The sequence below is a fragment of the Poeciliopsis prolifica genome, unplaced genomic scaffold (genome assembly GCF_027474105.1).
Source record: "Poeciliopsis prolifica strain line A6 unplaced genomic scaffold, Auburn_PproV2 SCAFFOLD039, whole genome shotgun sequence".
Classification (NCBI taxonomy): domain Eukaryota; kingdom Metazoa; phylum Chordata; class Actinopteri; order Cyprinodontiformes; family Poeciliidae; genus Poeciliopsis; species Poeciliopsis prolifica.
The window spans coordinates 5910001-5928867 of record NW_026562414.1 but is presented as its reverse complement, the minus strand read 5'-3'; the positions used below and the strand labels follow the sequence as shown (position 1 = coordinate 5928867).

Here is an 18867-nt window from a genome sequence, read left to right as displayed (position 1 = left end):
AGTATGTTACTGCTTGCCATATCTAGTGAAATGCAATGAAGATGGAGTGAAGAGGCCGAAGCAGCTGGAGTCATAACATGAAAAAGCCACAGCGAAGTCATCAGACGGTTCAGTTTTGAAAAGTGAAGTGTCCAGTTTGTTGCTCATCCTGCATGATACCATAGAGACTCATTCAGAGTGTTGGTCATGTGTCATCTGACTGTTATTCCTGCTGTCTAAGGAAACTTGCAGAGTTAAAAAAGGGAATCAACAGATCTCAGATCAGTCAAACACTGTCTGTGGTTTGCAACAGCAGTTTATCAGTATGTAACGTTGCAACCTGAGGTAATAATAAGTCTTCCCTGTCCCGGCCACATCTGTTAATAAATAATATAACTGAGAAATACAGCTTCAGAGTCAAGTTCCTCAATTTTGTCCTCAATGAAAATGTGTTCTTCCCCTCTGGTCTTGAGACATCATGAAGCAAAAATAGGAAAATGTGTCTCAACCCAGAGGCCATGAGAGGTGAAACTGGGGAAGTAATGTTGGCTCATCAAAGCGTCATTCACTGCTCACTAGTGGCATCTGCTGGTAGCCTGAAGCTGTGACAGCTTGTCACTAATAATTTAACTGTATTAGACAGAGCAGTGTTTTCCCACAACAAAGTTTTTGTGACATCATTGTCCAATAACAGTACGGTTTATTCAACCATATTTTACTGTGTCACATCTTAAAATAATTTATACTCAAAGTAATTTTGCTAACATGTTGATAGTTGTGGTTGTGCTTTATGTCATAGACTGATTTGACAATAAAGAATTTGGTATTTTATCATTTCGGGGGTGAAGTTCATTCTTATGTTGGGACACGAAGGCCGAGTTTTGTTTCATAGAGGAACTTATGTCTGAGAAAACCACATGACCTGCATGAGCACAAACTACAGAAACTCCCACCTTGTTAACTATTTACACACCACTAATAACTGATTAAAGAAGTCATTAAAAAACACCAACAAAAAAAAAACAAAAAAAACCCAAAGGCAACGTAACTCTAATCAAGCAACAAAACATAACCCACTGGAGTATTGTATGTTTTATGATGCTGCAGAGGTCAGTCAAATTTCAGCATGTCCTGCTTTCCCATGAGTAATGCAACCAATAGAAACTAACACTTCAGCACCCACAACCAGACAGCTATGATGTTTCATACGACATCATACCATAGCAGCCACATGGTCAGCCATGTTTTTCTGCGGTGCATTGAATCTAAATGCATTTCTTCTCTGGTGGGTTTGCTGCCAGACTGACGTAGCTTTTATTGAAACTAAAATACCAAAATGTTTTTAATTAATCCTTTCAGTAGCAGAGATGAGAAAATATAAAAGGAAACCAGAGTGAGGTAGTGAGCTCTCACAAACCACACAAAGTGCATCAGAGTTTATATTTCAAAATGCTTGAGCCTGAGCCATTTACGATCAGGACTACAGAGGAAGACGAACAGCAGCAGAATGCTTCCATACAGATGGATGAACGTGTTTTTACTGCTTCAGTTGGCAGGTAGGACCAGATCTAACAGAAATACATACAAAGCAAATGTTTAGTGCATTTACAGCTCAGGGCGTTCCTTCAGAAAATACTAAGCCAATGAGTCATTTTGCATGTCTCCTTCATGCACCATGCTGCTAATCTTATTGCAAAGACACAATTTAGTCATATTGTAGTTCTAACTATATTGATCAGCATTTACAAAACACAACTCGATAAAGCCAAGCGAGATAAAGTCAGATGCATACAGGAGTTTTTCTGAGTCTGCTAGTTGAAAAGAAAAAAAATCTCCATGATTGAGGGAAAACCTAACAGAGAACTAAAACACAACTAAGAAGTATTGATGGAAATTTCAAGTTTCTTGACATCATGAAACTAGACTCTGTCCTTCACCAGCTCCAAACTATCATAACTCATAAATATGATATACTTAAAGTGGCAGTGTTGTATAAAATTACTTCCTGAAGGTAGATTTGGAGACAGAGGCCCAATTTCTAGATGCTAAATTAAAAGTAAAGTTTCTTTTACTGGCATTTTTATAAGAACTGAAGATTACATAGTTACTTGATTATGGTATGTGTCTGGAAAACATATAATACCATACTGTCAGTTTAAGTTTTTACTAATATATAAACATAACTGAAGGTAACATAGGCATTGGATAACACCATTTTATAGCCCAATGTGCCCAGAAAATACATAATCCTGACTCTTCTTCCTTTTCCACCTATTGTTCTCTTAACAGGAGCATTCCTGCACAATCCAGTCACTTTCACCATCGGAGAGGGAAACGATGTCAGTCTTCCCTGTGGAAATTTGAAAGATAATCTTGAGAAGTGTAAATACACCAATTGGTTTTTCTGCAACCCAAGAACCAACAAAACAGTGATGCTGTTTGAACACGGACAGATTTACAAAGCAGCCAAAACCAAATCAGACAGACTGAGGATTGCTACAAATTGTTCTCTGCTGATACGGAGAGTCACGGATAAAGACGCTGGTCGTTACTTCTGCAGACAGTTTGTAGCAGGACGGCAACAAAAACCTGATGCTGAGGTGATCCTATCTGTTCATGATGGTGAGTGTTTAAATTCTTTCATTTCAGCTCAAACTGACTTTTTATGCAACAAAGTAGTGACTTTCTGTCATCCTTTCATGTTTCTTCTTTTGCTTAGAAAATGCTTAGAAACTTCCCTTCTTCCAAGGGATTAAAATGTAATTTAAAAAGTGACCAAGTATTACAGTTTTAAATAAGTAGTTTTTGATATCAATCAAATAAACTTTTGTTTTTTCTATTGCATAATGATTATGTGAGATGCATATAATTGATATCAGTTCTATTAGATGTGTATCTGCACTTCCCATGTGATGAAACTGCAACATTTTCTTTATTTCATTAATTTATGGCCATCAGTGTTCAGATTCCTGCTGAAAACTGTGAAAACTGGATTTTATTTTTTGATTCTCAGATTCAAGTTCTGCAACTTCTTCCAGAAATGTGACGACGCCAACAGACCAGAGAGTAACATCTAAACCGAAAACTGAAACACCAACGACAAAACCTGCAGGACAAACACCTGCCATCTTCACAAACAATCCAACCACAGGTCACCACCATCTGATCATTGTCAAATATACAGTTTATATGTCAAATTATTTGGTTTGTTACATTGGAAGTAAAGGCTACATAATATATCGTTAGAACTTCTGGATTAAAGTTCCCTGTAAAGTTTTGGACTTTAAATAATTCTAACAACTTAAGATTTTCATGTAAAGTGGATTCATTCATTCATTCATTCATTCATTCATTCATTCATTTCTGTCAACAGCCACCATCAGATCACTTCTGTCCTTCTTCATTGTCCAAACTGGAGACGACGTTACTTTGCCCCCTGGAAACGGGTTCCACCAGAAAAACTGTGAAGGTTCCACCTGGATCTTCGCTGGTCCTGAACTCAAGGAATCAGTGATGCTGGTGGAAAGTGGGCGGTTAATGGACATTGCAGAAACTAAACTGAACAGGCTGTTTATGGCTGCCGACTGTTCCCTGGTTATTAAGAACGTCTCTGCTCAGGATGTCGGTTCTTACACCAGCAGAACTTATTTCCTCAATCAACTCCAAGGACCAGGCTTTGGCATTTATGTTTTTGTCATAAACTGTGAGTATTACTTATTATCTTTGCTTTGATTTGAGCTTATTAATAAGTGGTTTACAATTACTTTTGTAATGTGACCAGTCCACCATGATTCCATGTTGCTCATTTGCTGAATGCTTGTTCTTTACATCTGTCCCTGCACCAGTAAGTGAACAGAAGCAAGATGGCAGAGTCACTCTGTTCTGCTCCCTGTTGGTATTTGGACACTGTATTCACTCAGTAAGGTGGATGTTTGAGGGCGAAGAGGAAATGACATCACAGGTGGAGATATCAACAAGTTCCTGCTCCTCCAATGTGACTTTTACTGCAACCGACCCTGAACAGAAGTCAGAAGTTTACAAGTCACTGAAATGTGAAGTGATGAATTCGTACACAGATGAAGTTCTGCTGTTTGTGTTCAGGCCTCAGTTCTCTGGTGAAAAATCAGGTGAGAATCTGCATTTCTACGTTTTTCATCAGTCTTTACAGAAACACATTTTTCACAGCTAAATTTCAGCCTGGCATTTAGATGCATTTGCAGCTTTTATCTAAATTAGTTACAATACAAATATAACACAGATTTTAGTTATGTAGATAGCACTTATTTTAAGGATTCACATTGTCATTTTGCTATAATATTTTAATTTTGTAGTGTTTAAAGTTTAATCTGAATGTTCAGAGTGAAAATGTCAGTTTCTAAGAATATTTTGTTATTGTTTTCAGACTTTCCATATTTGATGAGATGGATCATTGTATCTGTCAGTTTGGCAGTTCTCATCATTTCTGTTGTCAGAGTGGAAATCTGGACAAAAACTAAAGGTGAGAAGATTTCTTGACGAGTTTTGGGTTTTTTGGTTGAGGCTGAACTAAAGTTGAGATTTTTACTCTTTTCAGGAAACAAGACAAAGATTCCTGGGATTGTGGAGGTAAATCTGGATCAATAAAGTATTTAAAACAACAAAAGCTGATTAAAATACTTTTGACTGTTAGTGGTTTTCCAAAGTAGAGCCTCAGTTTTCCAAACATTGAGTGTTTTGTTGGTTTTACAGAGTGACGGTGATGAAGATGAAGAAATGGTGATCTATGAGGAAATTGGAGATTTTTGTTCTGAACCAATGAACAACCTCAACATTCACTCCCTGGAAAATGATTATACTCTGAAAAAAAATAGAGTTATTCAAATCTGAACATTTATTCATTTCAAAGTGTGAATTATTAGCAGTGACATCATCTTTATTGAGTGACACAGTTTCTGCTTCTGCTAAAGATTCTAAACAAGTTAGAACAATTTTATACTGAGTTATTAAAAAAATATATATTTTTTTGTTATTTACTCAAATAATCCATTTCTGTGTCTTTTTTAGTATGTGGGCAGTTTTTTATTATAATTCAATTTGGGAACGTTTTAGTTAATTATTTACCATTGCTATGCAGGTGATGTTTGCTTCTTATTTAAGATATTTCTAACCTACAGATTAAACTCTTGGTCCTGTTCTTAAGTTCTCTCATGTTTCTCCATTTGATTCTGGTATAAGATTAGGGGCTCCTTGATAACAGTGTGCTGGACTGAAAACTAAAGGAGAGTTATTGTATCATAAAACTCGTCTTTTTAAAATTCCGGTTTTGTTTATTTTAAGTGTTGGTTAAAATAATTACTCTAAACCCTTAAATCCTCCTTTGCTGCATTTATTACAACCATGATGCTGTTTATATTGGGACTGTTCCTCGGCAGTTTCAGCCTGCAACAGCTCTGCTGATTCTGATGAAATATGATTATTCTAAGATGACATGTCACCACTAGGTGGCGTAAATATCCTGTTAATATTAAGTTATGTTAATATTACATCCAACCTAAGGGTGAGGCTCTGACAAATCAAAAGCAGGAATTTAAAGGCTGCTCCATTTTAACTGGTCAGGTTCTAAATAAGTTTTTATCAAATAAATAACTCAAATAAGTTTGAGAAAAAATAAATACCCAAGCAAAGTAGGAAATACGGTGAAGAATCATGGAGAACAATAGGGATTAAATGCTGGGGGATTCTCAGATCCAACCAACCAGATTAGAGAAAAGAAGGTGGAGCAAGTGATGCAAACATCAAGAAGGAACATGAAAAGTTCAAGCAGGAAAAGTTGCATAGAGTCAAATTTCATCATCTGAGCATCAAACTGTAATCCAGAAACTGGAAAAGTGGATGCAGCAGATTCCTGAGACTGGATGAGATTCCAGAAAGAGAAGAGTGCAGTTTTAAAAACATCTAAGAAACAGCTAACAAAAAGATCAAAACCCTGAAACTCCCAGGCCGCTGATAAGGCGCATGCTTCAAATGAGTGCAAATGTTTTTCTCTTCATCAGAGCAAGAAAAAAAACAGCTGCTACATTCTGTTCAGCCCAGCTAACATATGAAACTAATACCTCTAACCTCAAACTTCACTACATTTCTGTTCCTTACTCTTCACTATAGAAAAGTGTATGTTTGACACATTAAAACTAGAAAACAGTAACAATACTGATGTCCTCGGTTATTAAAATGAGAAATTGGGTTTAAAATGTTGTAAAAAATTTACTCAAACAAGCTTCTAATGTGAGACAAAAGTCGAACTCAAACGGAAGTGACACGTTGCAGACAGGCTGCAACGTTTTCAGCTTTAAGAGGAAACCACTGAAGATCTGAATCATTTGTTCACAAGGCGAGACAGAGAGGAAAATGATTTAATACAGAGATCAAAATGTATTTACAGCTGATACTGATGATTACAGTTACAGGTAAGTAAACCTTTAACAATAACATTAACAAGCTGTATTAATATTTATGAAACACATTTTCTCATTAATCAATGTTTTGTATGATCAGTTTTATCCATTTTCTGTCTTGTTCTCTGAACAGCAGCTGCAGGACAACAAGTGTCTGAGTTTGTGGTCAGAGTTGGTGATGAAGTGACTTTGCCTTGTAAAGACGTGACGGATGGTCAGAATAAATGTAACACAACAACTTGGATCTTCATCCAATTATCAATAGTGACGCTGTTTGAAGATGGAGAGATTAATTTAGCTGTATCAGACAGACTGAATGTCTCTGCCAAATGCTCTCTGGTCATAAAGAAGGTCACCATGATGGATGTTGGTCATTATGCCTGCAGCCAGTTAACAGGACAACAAAGATCAAACTCCCCAGTTTATCTATCTGTTGTTCTCTGTGAGTTTTTACATGTTTTCTGTTAGAACAACCCACTGAAACAGTAGAGTATTCAGATGATCTAACACTTTATGTCTCTGAATTTCTCCATCTTCATTAGTGACTGAACAGAAGACCAATATATCATTCATCTTAAGCTGCTCTGTGACGGATCATCTGAACTATAGACACACAGTGGAGTGGCTGCATGAGGGGGAAGGAGAAACATCCTCAGATTCAGACTTATCACTGCCCTGGTGTCGTTCTACTGCGGTACTGACAACTTCTCTTCATCGAAACTCAACATTTTTTAGCTCTACAAAATGTAAAGTCACAAATATCTTAACTAAAGAAGTTCAGCTGTTCACCTTCAGCCACCAGCCAACAGATCATAATGCAGATCATAATGCAGGTGAGTCCATAATAGACAATCTAACCTAAGAACATCTACATACACTTCATAAATCTCACATAACAAAACCAGTTTCATGCATTTTTTAAGCTTCTTCTCATCGTCTTTTGTCTGAAAAATATATATAATACAAAATCCAAAAATAAAGACAAGCAGAAGATTACTCGGTGATCAGTACTTCGATATCGGTGTTGTTGGTAAACTTTGTCTCGTTTAATCTCAATCTTTGTATTTTCAGGTTTTCCAGATGTTTCGTACGTTCTGAGATGTATTGCTGTGTCTGTGGGTTTGGCAGCGCTCCTTACATCTGTTATTGCAGTCAACATGAAGATGAAAAACAAAACGGTGAGAGCAGTCACAGATGAAACGTTTACACATGAAATGTTTTGGGAAACCAGGATGATGACATTTTAAAATGTCATCAGCAAAGAAAATGCAGATTAACATAAACATCTGCATGATGTTAAAATGTACAAATGAAAACCAGGAAGAAGAAAACTCGGTTCAAACTTTGTAAATCTAAAATAGCCAAACAGGAAATTACAGCAGGTATCAGAACACCACATCACTGATTCATTATTGTTGTAGTGAGAATTGCAAGAAATGTAATTTAAACATATTTTGTTTTCAGCAGAGGCTCATGGATGATAATGAAGAAACAGTCATGGAGGAAAACAGAGAGAATCTTCCTGCTGCTGACAGAAACTAACTGGTAGATTTAGATTTTAAATAAAGGAAAACAGTTTCATAAAGTAACTGTGGAGGCCCATGAAGTGGGATAAGAATGTTTAGAAATGAATGGATCAGTTGTTTTTGTTGTGAAGTGACCCCAGCCAGTAGAGGGCGCTGTTGGACTTACAGCGCTCCGACAGTGCAGTAAGATATAACTTACCTCTATGTAAGCTATACTTCAAAACAAATTCAGCTGTTTCATATTTTGATGGACATTTGTTTTTAGTTTTATGAGGTGTGTAACAGTCAAAGATTCATTTTTTGATGCAGTTTTCCCAAAATGCTGGTCTTTATTTTGACGCATAGAAAAGAAAACGATCAGCTGCTTTGTTTGCTTTGTAAATTGTTGCCTTTCACAGTTCAGTGAGCTGGAGATTTGTCCAAATATTTTCTGTGATAAACCAAAAAATATGTAATTGCAAAAGAAAAACTGTTGATATAAGTGTGCTGCTGCTCTGCAAACTTCCAAATAAAACTTGGCTGATAATAAACAATATTTAGCCTGATGCAAATTTTTTTTCATGTGTCAGTAATGCAGTGAAGATCTGTGGGGAGGTTAACTGAAGCAGAGAAGGTCTCGTTCTGTTGCACATGTGGGTCAGTTTTAAAAGTAATGTGAAGGACTATGAAAAACAATTGGGGGTTTGAGCGTCAATGTGAACTTTGCCTCTGTGCCTTTTGCAACCCGTCTTGCAGATGCTAGTGTCATGTACAACACGCTTCCTGTCATTTTCTCAGGGCAATGCTCCAACAAACCAAAAGAGGTGAAGGGTTGACCAGGTACATGCCAGCAAGCTGCTCCAAGGCCTCACAGCAGGAGGTATGTCCTACATTAGCCTGGATAACCAATGGTGGACGATGCTCTAGTTAGTACTTAAGTATTGATACTCATGGTCAAATCTTACTCAACTACAAGTAAATGTAGCTCGTTCAAAACCACTCTGCCCAAAAAAGGAGAAAAACAACTTCTGATCCCCCCAAACAGCAACACTGGTAACTATAAGGAATGCAATATTTAACATATAAGCTACAAACATGGAGCCAAGATCTGGTCGTGTGTGTGCCAGTTTCTCCATTGTTGAGAGTAAGAATTATGCTGAGCCAAAAGGAACGAGTAGCAACAAGCATCCTGGAAATGGAGTGGAACTGAAAGCCAATACTGCAGGAAAGATACTAAGAAAATGCACATATAGCAGTAAATGTACAGTTATTGTGGTGCTACCAACTGCACCATGTGCAGAACCTGAGTACCTCAATGCTTCTTGCAACCCTTCTTGCAGATGCCATTCTCATGTGGAAGAAACTTCCTGCCATGTTCTTAGGGTGATGCTCTGACAAACCAAAAGGGGTGAAAGGTTAACCTGGTACCTGCCAGCAAGCTGCTCAAGAGAAATGACTCATAAATAATTAGTAGTTCAACTTAGAAAACTTATCTGATGTATGAAAACCACAGATCATGATAAATACGTGCATATTTATCTGTATCTTTATCATGAGAAGACGCAGCATCCAGATGACGCGTTTCTGTTCTCACTGATGAAACTAACACCTCTAACCTCAGACACGCCCACATTTCTGCTGCTTCTTTTTCTGTTGTTCTTTCATACATAAAAGTTTATATTTCAACACATGAAAACAAATCAAAGTGTTAGATAAATACAGAGTGAGATGTTCACAGTTTTTAGAACAAGCTAGAAATTAAAAGTTATAAAAACATATATGAAGAAGCAAGTCTGTGATGTAAGACAGAAATATTGTGTCATGAGGAAGTGACACCCTGCAGACAGGCTGCAACGTTTTCAGCTTTAAGAGGAAACCACTGATGATCTGAATCATTTGTTCACAAGGCGAGACAGAGAGGAACATGATTTAATACAGAGATCAAAATGTATTTACAGCTGATACTGATGATTACAGTTACAGGTAAGTAAACCTTTAACAATAACATTACAAAGCTGTATTTATATTTATGAAACACATTTTCTCATTAATCAATGTGTTGTATGATCAGTTTTATCCATTTTCTGTCTTGTTCTCTGAACAGCAGCTGCAGGACATCAAGTGTCTGTGTTTGTGGTCAGAGTTGGTGATGAAGTGACTTTGCCTTGTAAATACGTGACGGATGGTCAGAATAAATGTAACACAACAACTTGGACTTTGTTCCAATCATCAGCAGTGACGCTGTTTGAAGATGGAAAGTTTAATTTAACTGTATCAGACAGACTGAATGTCTCTGCCAAATGCTCTCTGGTCATAAAGAAGGTCACCATGAAGGATGTTGGTCGTTACACCTGCAGCCAGTTAACAGGACAACAAAGATCAAACTCCCCAGTTTATCTATCTGTTGTTCTCTGTGAGTTTTTACATGTTTTCTGTTAGAACAACCCACTGAAACAGTAAAGTATTCAGATGATCTAACACTTTATGTCTCTGAATTTCTCCATCTTCACCAGTGACTGAACAGAAGACCAATATATCATTCATCTTAAGCTGCTCTGTGATGGATTATGAGTTCAATAGACACACAGTGGAGTGGCTGCATGAGGGGGAAGGAGAAACATCCTCACATTCAGAACCATCACCGCCCTTCTATCGTTCTACTGCGGTACTGACAACTTCCCTTCATCAAAACTCAACATTTTTTAGCTCTACAAAATGTAAAGTCACAAATATCTTAACTAAAGAAGTTCAGCTGTTCACCTTCAGCCACCAGCCAACAGATCATGATGCAGAGCATAATGCAGATCATAATGCAGATCATGATACAGGTGAGTCCATTATGAACTTACGTTTAAAAAAAAAAAAAAAAAAAAAAATATAATGAAGCAAATAATCCTAGCATGATAATTACAAAGTCATTAACGTTACCAAAAGGTACTTTTGAGTGATTCTAAGTATTTCTTATGAAGGCTAAGGTTAGCGTCCAACACTGACTGAGTGGAGATTTGAACCGACAACTCACAGCTTATACAAAGAATCAAATTTCAAAACTATACAAATCTCCAAAACTACTTTTTTGAAGAATCAAACTCCCAGAGGAAACTTTCTCTTCATCTTTCTAGTTTCCTCAGTTTGTCTCCGTTTTGAAGTTCAAACTCTCTTTCCAGGTTGGACTTGGTGGCACATTGTTGTTTCTGTGGCTTCAGCAGCCATTTTAATAATCATTCTGTTGTTCATCAAATGGAAGAAAACTAAAGGTCAGAACATTCACAGATTCATCTTTTATTCGTTCTAAATTTACGTTGAACCATTTTACTGCATCAATATTACGTTACAGACAATGACTTTGTCATAAACTTAGAACAAAGTGCTTGAAAAGAACATGAGACCGTTATGATCCATAACAGAATGTATCTTCTAAATCTGGTGATTAAGGAACAGAAGTGATTATTTTGTATTGCACTATGAAGCTGAATTCACCTCCATTGTTTTTTCAGGAAGTGAAATCAAGAAGGAAGAAAACACGGTGAGTTTGCATCAACGCTTTAGGTTTTGCACTGCATGTAGAGAATCATTAAGGTAGTAAAGTACTAAAGTTTTGTGTCCAGGTTGGTAGTTGTAGGACTGATCAGTTCCAATATGGACAAGTTTCATATGTTTCTCTAGCAAAGCGACTTGCCGGTTGTGTTTATTATAATCTTGTTTGCAAATCGTTCTTTTAGTTGGAAACAAATTGCTTGACAAATTGATTTTACAACAGGAATAATGCTCACATTATTAGCATTCATTATTTATATATACTGACAATGAAATGAATCAAGGACTTATATTCACTTGCTGTTTTTTCTGTATTTTCAGCAGGAGCCCATCTTACAACCTGAAGGCACAGTTTTGGATCCAGAAACCAGTGAAGCTATGGTAAAAACACAGTAAAACCAGTTCAAACTGGTGTTTATTGTCTTTGAACTGTTTGAGTGAAAGACACTTTTGAATCTTATTTACAGATTACACCACGTTCCAAATTATTATGAAAATTGGATGAAAGTGTCAAAGATATTTTTTTTCCTTCTCAATTAAACTCATGGATGATGTTGTGCCTCTGGGCTCTTTGGATCACTGAAATCAATCTCAGACACCTGTCAGAATTTGCCTAATTTGGAAGAAGGATGTTCCACATTTTTAAGCAGGCCACAGGTTTCAAGCAATTGGAAAGAGAAAGAATCTCTCTGCTGCTGAAAAGCATCAAATAGTGCAGTGCCTTGGACAAGGTATGAAAACATTAGATGTTTCACGAAAACTTAAGCGTGATCTTTGCACTGTGAAGAATATCTGGTTGATTCGGAGCACAGACGGGTTTGAGCAGATAAAGGCAGAATGAGGAAGGTTTCTCCCAGGCATTAAGAGAGCAGCTGTTAAAATGCCCTCACAAAGCAGCAAACAGGCATTTAAAGCTGTTGGTGCCTCTGGAGTCCCGCGAACCTCATGGCTGAGGATCCTCCAGAGGCTTCATGCGGTGCTTGAATCTACTATTGGGCCCCAAACCTACTATTGGGCCCCTAACCTACTATTGGGCCCCTAACCTGCTCACAAGCAGAAACAGTCACAATGGGCCCAGCTGTACATGAAGATTCATTTTCAAACAGACTTGTTCACTCATAACTGCTGTATAACTCTGGATGGTCCAGATGGACGCAGTAGTGGATGGTGCTGGACGGCCACCACGTCCCAACACGGCTGTGACGTCAGCAAGGAGGTGGTGGAGTCATGCTGTGGGCCCAAACCATGGGGAGAGTAAGAGAGAGAGAGAGAGCTGGTCGGCCCTTTCAGAGTCCTGAAGGTGTGAAAATGACTTCAGCAAAGTAAATGGACTTTCTGACTGATCACTTTCTTTCATGGTTCAAAAATCATCTTCATGCATGACGATGCACCAACTCATGCTGCAAGGACTAACACTGTGTCATTGGCTGCTATGGGCACAAAAGGGGAGAAACTCATGGTGTCCTCCTCTGACCTCTGACCCCATTGAGAACCTTTGGAGTTTCCTCAGGCAGAAGGCCTGAGGGTGGGATGCAGTTCATATCAAACAGCAGCTCTGGGAAGGTTTTCTGACATCCTGCAAAGAAATTCAGGCAGAAACTTTCCAGAAACTCACAAGTTAAATGTATCAAGGTTTATGCAGTGATACCAAAGAAGGTCCCATGTTAACATGTAACTTGGTCTGTTAGGATGTTTTTGATTGAAATAGTTTTTGATTCAGTGAATCTGATCTCCTCATGCTGCAAATTCAACAAATGACCATTTTCAATTCTTTACTAGCTATAAATGTTTTGAGACTCTGCTGTGCATGATAATTTGGAACAGTTTTTTTTATTTTTGAAGAATATAGTCATCATTGGGAGGTTTTTTCAATACTTTTAAATTTATACTCTGACGGATGATGACTTTTGTTATCCTGGCTCATTTGCATTGACCATTTAAGAAAATGAGGGAAAAATATAATTTGCATAATAATTTGGAACATGGTGTAGTTTAAACTCGATGAACTGATATTCTAGTGTTTTCTGCTTCCAGGTTGAACCTGCAGAGTGTGTGTACTACGCCTCAGTCTGCTACGCAAAGAGGAAAAAACAGGTGAGTCATTTATTTTAATATTTAAATATAAATCACAATTTTAAAATGTTCTGCCTGACTAATTTACATGATGATATTTAATGATAGATTGTTACGTAAACCAGCCACCTTACATGTGTGTTATTGTTGGGCATTTGTATTGGGACGGTGTACATGAACTCTGTTATGCACAAAGTTCCAGGTAGCAGGTGAAGCAATGAAATGTGAGGATGCAGTTTGACATTTGCCTTGAAAATCTGGTTTGTTTTGTGAGGTGTGAACGCGCAATAAAACTGATACGGATCAAAAACCAAACTCTGGTCTGCATGAAAACTAAAGTCTCTGTTCGATTAAACTCAACTCTCAAATGCAGATGTGGTTGCAGCCAGACTAGAGATCACTGCAAAAGCAGGAAGTTGACTGCAGCACAGGGTATTCTGGGTAAATACAATAAAAACAAATGTGAGAGTTTACTGCTAGACTTCTGGTCTTTTACCAAAACAGAAACCCTTCAACCGTTAAAATCTGATGCCAGTGCTTTTCTGTTTACATTACATGGAGCAGGAAATTGAGCTTCTTCAGAGGTATTTGTGTTCCCCTCAGTAGTTCTTGGAGTAGCGCCACCACAGGCGAGGAGGCGAACAGGTTTTTCTACTAGTTTGGATCGTTTGACACACTGCAGTGTGAAAACAAACCAATCAAACTGAGTCTACTGGATTATCAGGTGTGAAAGCACCTTTATTACTCTACCTGCTGATCATGTGCCGGTTTCTAGCACTTTTTAAAACAGGACAGTGGATCATATTTAGTGATCAGGAATGATGTCCAACTGCAATATTTGTGTTAAGTCTGTTCTAAACACTGAAATCAAATCAGTAAGGGCCAGCGGGCAGAGTGAAGTCAAAGATCTTTAAAAATGTTTCCTGGTCGCCCCTCTGGCTAAATGTTGTGTTTTCTTGATCATTTTTAGGTTCATTCCTCCGAGGACAACTATTCTCCTGGAGATACTGCAGTCTATGCCGAGGTCAAAAAGAAAACAGAAACAGATGATGTTACTGAGTGAAAACTGTCTTAAAAAAATATTGGATTTGGTTTTCAAAAAAGTTTGCTTTAAGCAAATTTTAGTCAAAAACTAAACGAAAGCTAGTAAAAGCATTTCTCCCATTGCAGTGGATTCCTCTAGGACAACTTTTACCAGGCCAATCAGTGAACAGAAGGAAGTTAGGACCATCGATGTCGATTTTCTGAAATGTTTTATTATTGTAGTTTACCTTAAGCGTAGCTTCAAAGTGAAACTAACTCGGGACTTTCAGACATGCTGCTTAAAGTTTGATTGGCTGTTGGACTTCATGATCCGCCCTCACAGGTTCTGATCAACATGATCTCAGAGCCGAAACCCAGGAAGAGCGAGTTGCTGCTCTCAAGTAGAAAGAGTTCATCTAAAGTTTTTGTTCAATGTGTTATAAACAATATTTTAAAATGCTTGTCATCGTTTCCATCCTGAAATAAATGGAACATTTTTCTGATTGAGTTGGTGATCTACGTCTGTCAATCTAATAAAAGTTTTGTGCATCTTTCTCAGCAAATCAATTGCATGCATTAGTCAAGCTATGAAGCATGACTGTTTCAACCACAGCTGAGCCAGACCAGTGCAGATAACGTAACTCCTGTTCATGTAGCATGAACAGAAGAAACCACTTTTCCAACCACACACCTACATCCGCTCAAAGAAACTTTAATCATATGGAATCTCTCTTAAATTCATGCACAAGAACAGACAACTCAAAATATTTAATCAAAGCAGGTTGCAAATCTTCTATTTTTTTATATAATGAGCTTTTTTCACTTTAAAATGGTTAAAGCATCGGAAACTATTGAGACAGAAGAGTCACCACTTCAGAAGAGGAAGTGACCGTTTACGCAACTCGAGGCCCTTCTCCTCTCAGACTCTCTGTTCAGTGAACAGAGAGAAACACAGAACAATGGTGGAGCAGCAGCGTATAGATAATAATAACGATGCATAGAGTTAAGTGTGAAAACATTTTTCATCCTTCAATAAAAACAAACATCTATTGAAAGTCTAATAAAGCAAAGGATGGAGCAAATATGAAGGAGTCATAATGCTGACGAACTGACTAACCACAGAAAGAGCAGCTTGTTTGTAGAAAACCACTTTACAGATCCATCTGTTCATATGAGAAAAACAGGAAACTGACTCATATTCCTTTAAGTTTTGTATTTACAATTACTTTATTCTAGCTATCAATTAAAAAATGTACAAAGTTTTAAAACCTAACATGGTGATGGCCGACATGACGGTGGTGGAAAGTTGGAGTCGACATGAAGTGTAAGAGAAGATTAACCAGATTTATATAGAAACAATTTTACTTCCTTTTCAATCTGGTTAGAGATTAGTAGCGAAGCAGAGAGTCATCAGTACTCAGACATCACAGGTAAAGATTTAGAAATAAATAGTTTACATAAAATAAATCGCTTATTAACCCTTAAATGGACGGATGTTTTTACATCTGGAATCACTTGCAATTGACTTGTAATTGTTGGGCGACAACGAGAATTATCTTGCATAACAACATTATAATGTGACCATTTCTCAAATCCTGTTTTCCTCCAGCTGCGGATAAGGAAGAAAAATAAAATTTACTGTAAAATTTAACAGTTTTAAAATTCAAATATTCATATAAATTCCAAAATTATAACTTTTAAAAGACATCGAACAAATGCACAGAGAGTAAATAAACTTATTTGGATTAGGAGCTGTTGAAATGTGAAGACGACACCCCCACCTGGTGGTGGAAAATAATAATTACATTCCATGAAATTTAATGAAATGAATCAAGAAATCACTGAAAAAATTCAGGAATTTATTAAAAATTTCAGCGTTTCAATCCATCCATTTATCCATCATCCATCCATCATCCATCCATCCATCCATCCATCCATCCATCCATCCATCCATCCATCCATCCATCCATCCATCCATCCATCCATCCATCCATCCATCCATCCATCCATCCATCCATCCATCCATCCATCCATCCATCCATTCATCCATTTTCTTCCGCTGTATCAGTGTTGGGTCGAGGGGTCGCAGGGTCAAGCCCAGTCCTCTCTCTCTCCAGCCACTCGTAAATCTTATTTAATATTAAAATTGTTCATCATTGAATTGGGAGGTGTTAAAATATAGGTATGACACCCCCATCTGGTGGTGGAGCATAATAATTACTTTATACAAAATTAAGGAATATAAACTCCAAGAAATTAAATGGTGTAAATTCCTGAAATTCATAGAAATGTTTTGATGCATTTTAAAAGATTTTCTGGTACAAATACAAACAATGCATAATGAGCGTAGATATAACTTAATATTTTAAAATTGTAAATGATATCTAGAAATTAAAAGCTGCTAAATGCTTTCAGAATTACACCCCCATCTGGTGGTCAAGAATAATAATTACACTGTAAAACATTAATGAGGTGCAAACTCCGTGTCAAAAGTGTCTTATTTCAATAAATTCATTCTCTTATGGGCATAGATTTTATTTTCTGTAGCCTATTATTTAAAGGGATTATTATTTTATCAAACTGGAACAATTAAACAACCTAAAGATTAAATTACTTCTTTCCAAGCTGAATCTTCTGAAGTGGCTTTCTGCAGCCATCAGCTGAATATTTGATGCCATTGACTGCATTACAGAAAAATTCAGTCAGATTTGTAAAAATAGGTTTAGGCTTTTTTGTTAAGAAGCAATTAACAATGCTTCTTAATGTATATGAGGCAATATCTCATATTTCAATGATATTAAAGCACTTTTTTTGTCTTGCAGAATGTTGTGACCATACTATTAATAACATTTTATTTTCTGTTTTATTTGTGCACAGTGGAAAATTTGCGCCTGCCAGTACTGAGTTTCGAAACTAACACCTTGTTAACCACAACTGCACCTAGCAGCTGACTAAGCCCCTCTGATGCAGCTGGACATTAAACTGATCAAAATAAAACAAACAAACAAAAAATATAGAAAGCAATAAAACGATGAAACTTAAACATACTCTAAAAACTATTGAATAAATAATCACACTGAAAATATCTGACTTTTGTTTCAAAACATGAAATACATTTTCATTAAGGCGTCAGAAGTGAGTCATAAAGTGTGAACTATGAGGAAGTAACACCTCACAAACCCCCCTGCACATGTTTCCATCTTCCTGAAGGAGCCATTTCACCATTATCTGACCATGACAATAGAGCAGAGAACAATGATTCGATTCGGGTCGATTATTGGACCTTTTTTGATGATTCTGTTTCATTTTTCAGGTACGAGTCTTTTTGATTGACTGCAGTATTCCTGTCTGATGTATTTGTGACTCTTGAAAGTTTTTATTCTGGATTTTTTTTCAGCAGCAGCACCAGAGGGACAAACTTCATCCTTCTTCACCGTCCAAGCAGGAGACAAAATAACTTTGTCTTGTGAAAATATAAGAAAAGATCAGAAAAGCTGTGACAGGACAACGTGGACGTACAGAAACTTTATGCAGGAAGGGACCATCTTTGAAAATGGGCAAATGAACAAAAATACAATACCTGATTCCAGTAGACTGAGCTTAACAGCGAACTGCTCTTTGGTTATAAAGAAGATCACGCTTCAGGATGCTGGGATTTACACCTGCAAACAAAACCTGCTGGCAAATCAAGAGTCTCTGGTTGATGTGTCTGTTATTAGAGGTGAGTCTTTTCATAAAAATATGCTTGTTACCTCAACATAAATATAGCTATAATAACTTGGATGTATTCTCTTTTTCCTCTCTACATGTGACTTTTGTGCAGTGAGTGAACAGGAGAATAATGGAGATGTTAGCTTGCGCTGCTCTTTACAGGAACATAACTACTGCACTCACACAGTAGAGTGGGTGTTTGAGCAGAAAATGCCCTCAGGTGTAGAGGTATTATCATATTCCTGTTTGGCCACTGTGACATTTACAACATCTCTGTTCAATCAAAAGTCAAACATTTATGAGTTACTGAAATGCAAAGTGACAGATAAAACCACTGGAGAGGTTCAGCTGTTCAGCTTCAGGCCTCCGTCCTTCGATGAGGAAGACGGAGAAAAAGATGCAACAGCCACAGCAAAAACAACAACAAACACAGCAACTTTACTCACCACAAGAAAACCAACAATCGCCACAGCAACAACAGCGAATCTGCCATCGGTCAGCAGGAAATGGACGAGTCTCGAAGGCAATGCAACAGACAACAGGACGTATTCTAGGCATCAAGGTGATATTTTCCATTCCAGAACATTTCCATCAATGTATGTAGATAT

General features: G+C 37.3%; 3 protein-coding genes across 3 annotated transcripts in view; all 3 read left to right on the top strand.

Annotated features, from left to right (window-relative positions):
• The first annotated feature begins 476 nt into the window (after positions 1-476).
• On the top strand, positions 477-8407 carry LOC129375239 (uncharacterized). The gene is made up of 12 exons (XM_055054170.1): positions 477-504; positions 2269-2601; positions 3353-3682; positions 3825-4106; positions 4382-4477; positions 4553-4584; positions 4708-4830; positions 6398-6422; positions 6544-6624; positions 6953-7243; positions 7482-7588; positions 7875-8407. The coding sequence occupies exons 1-12, from the start codon at positions 477-479 to the stop codon at positions 7950-7952; spliced, it is 1806 nt and encodes a 601-aa protein (XP_054910145.1). The 3' UTR covers positions 7953-8407.
• A 1441-nt stretch (positions 8408-9848) lies between these two features.
• On the top strand, positions 9849-15004 carry LOC129375367 (uncharacterized). The gene is made up of 8 exons (XM_055054399.1): positions 9849-9898; positions 10020-10328; positions 10429-10743; positions 11083-11172; positions 11413-11441; positions 11774-11833; positions 13487-13546; positions 14496-15004. The coding sequence occupies exons 1-8, from the start codon at positions 9862-9864 to the stop codon at positions 14586-14588; spliced, it is 993 nt and encodes a 330-aa protein (XP_054910374.1). The 5' UTR covers positions 9849-9861; the 3' UTR covers positions 14589-15004.
• Positions 15005-15822: 818 nt separating this feature from the next.
• Positions 15823-18867, top strand: part of LOC129375238 (uncharacterized) — a 4333-nt gene continuing 1288 nt past the window's right edge. The window contains exons 1-3 of the mRNA XM_055054169.1: positions 15823-15853; positions 17946-18269; positions 18372-18821. Coding sequence (XP_054910144.1) covers positions 15823-15853; positions 17946-18269; positions 18372-18821 — 805 coding nt within the window. The remainder of the gene's footprint in view (positions 15854-17945; positions 18270-18371; positions 18822-18867) is intronic.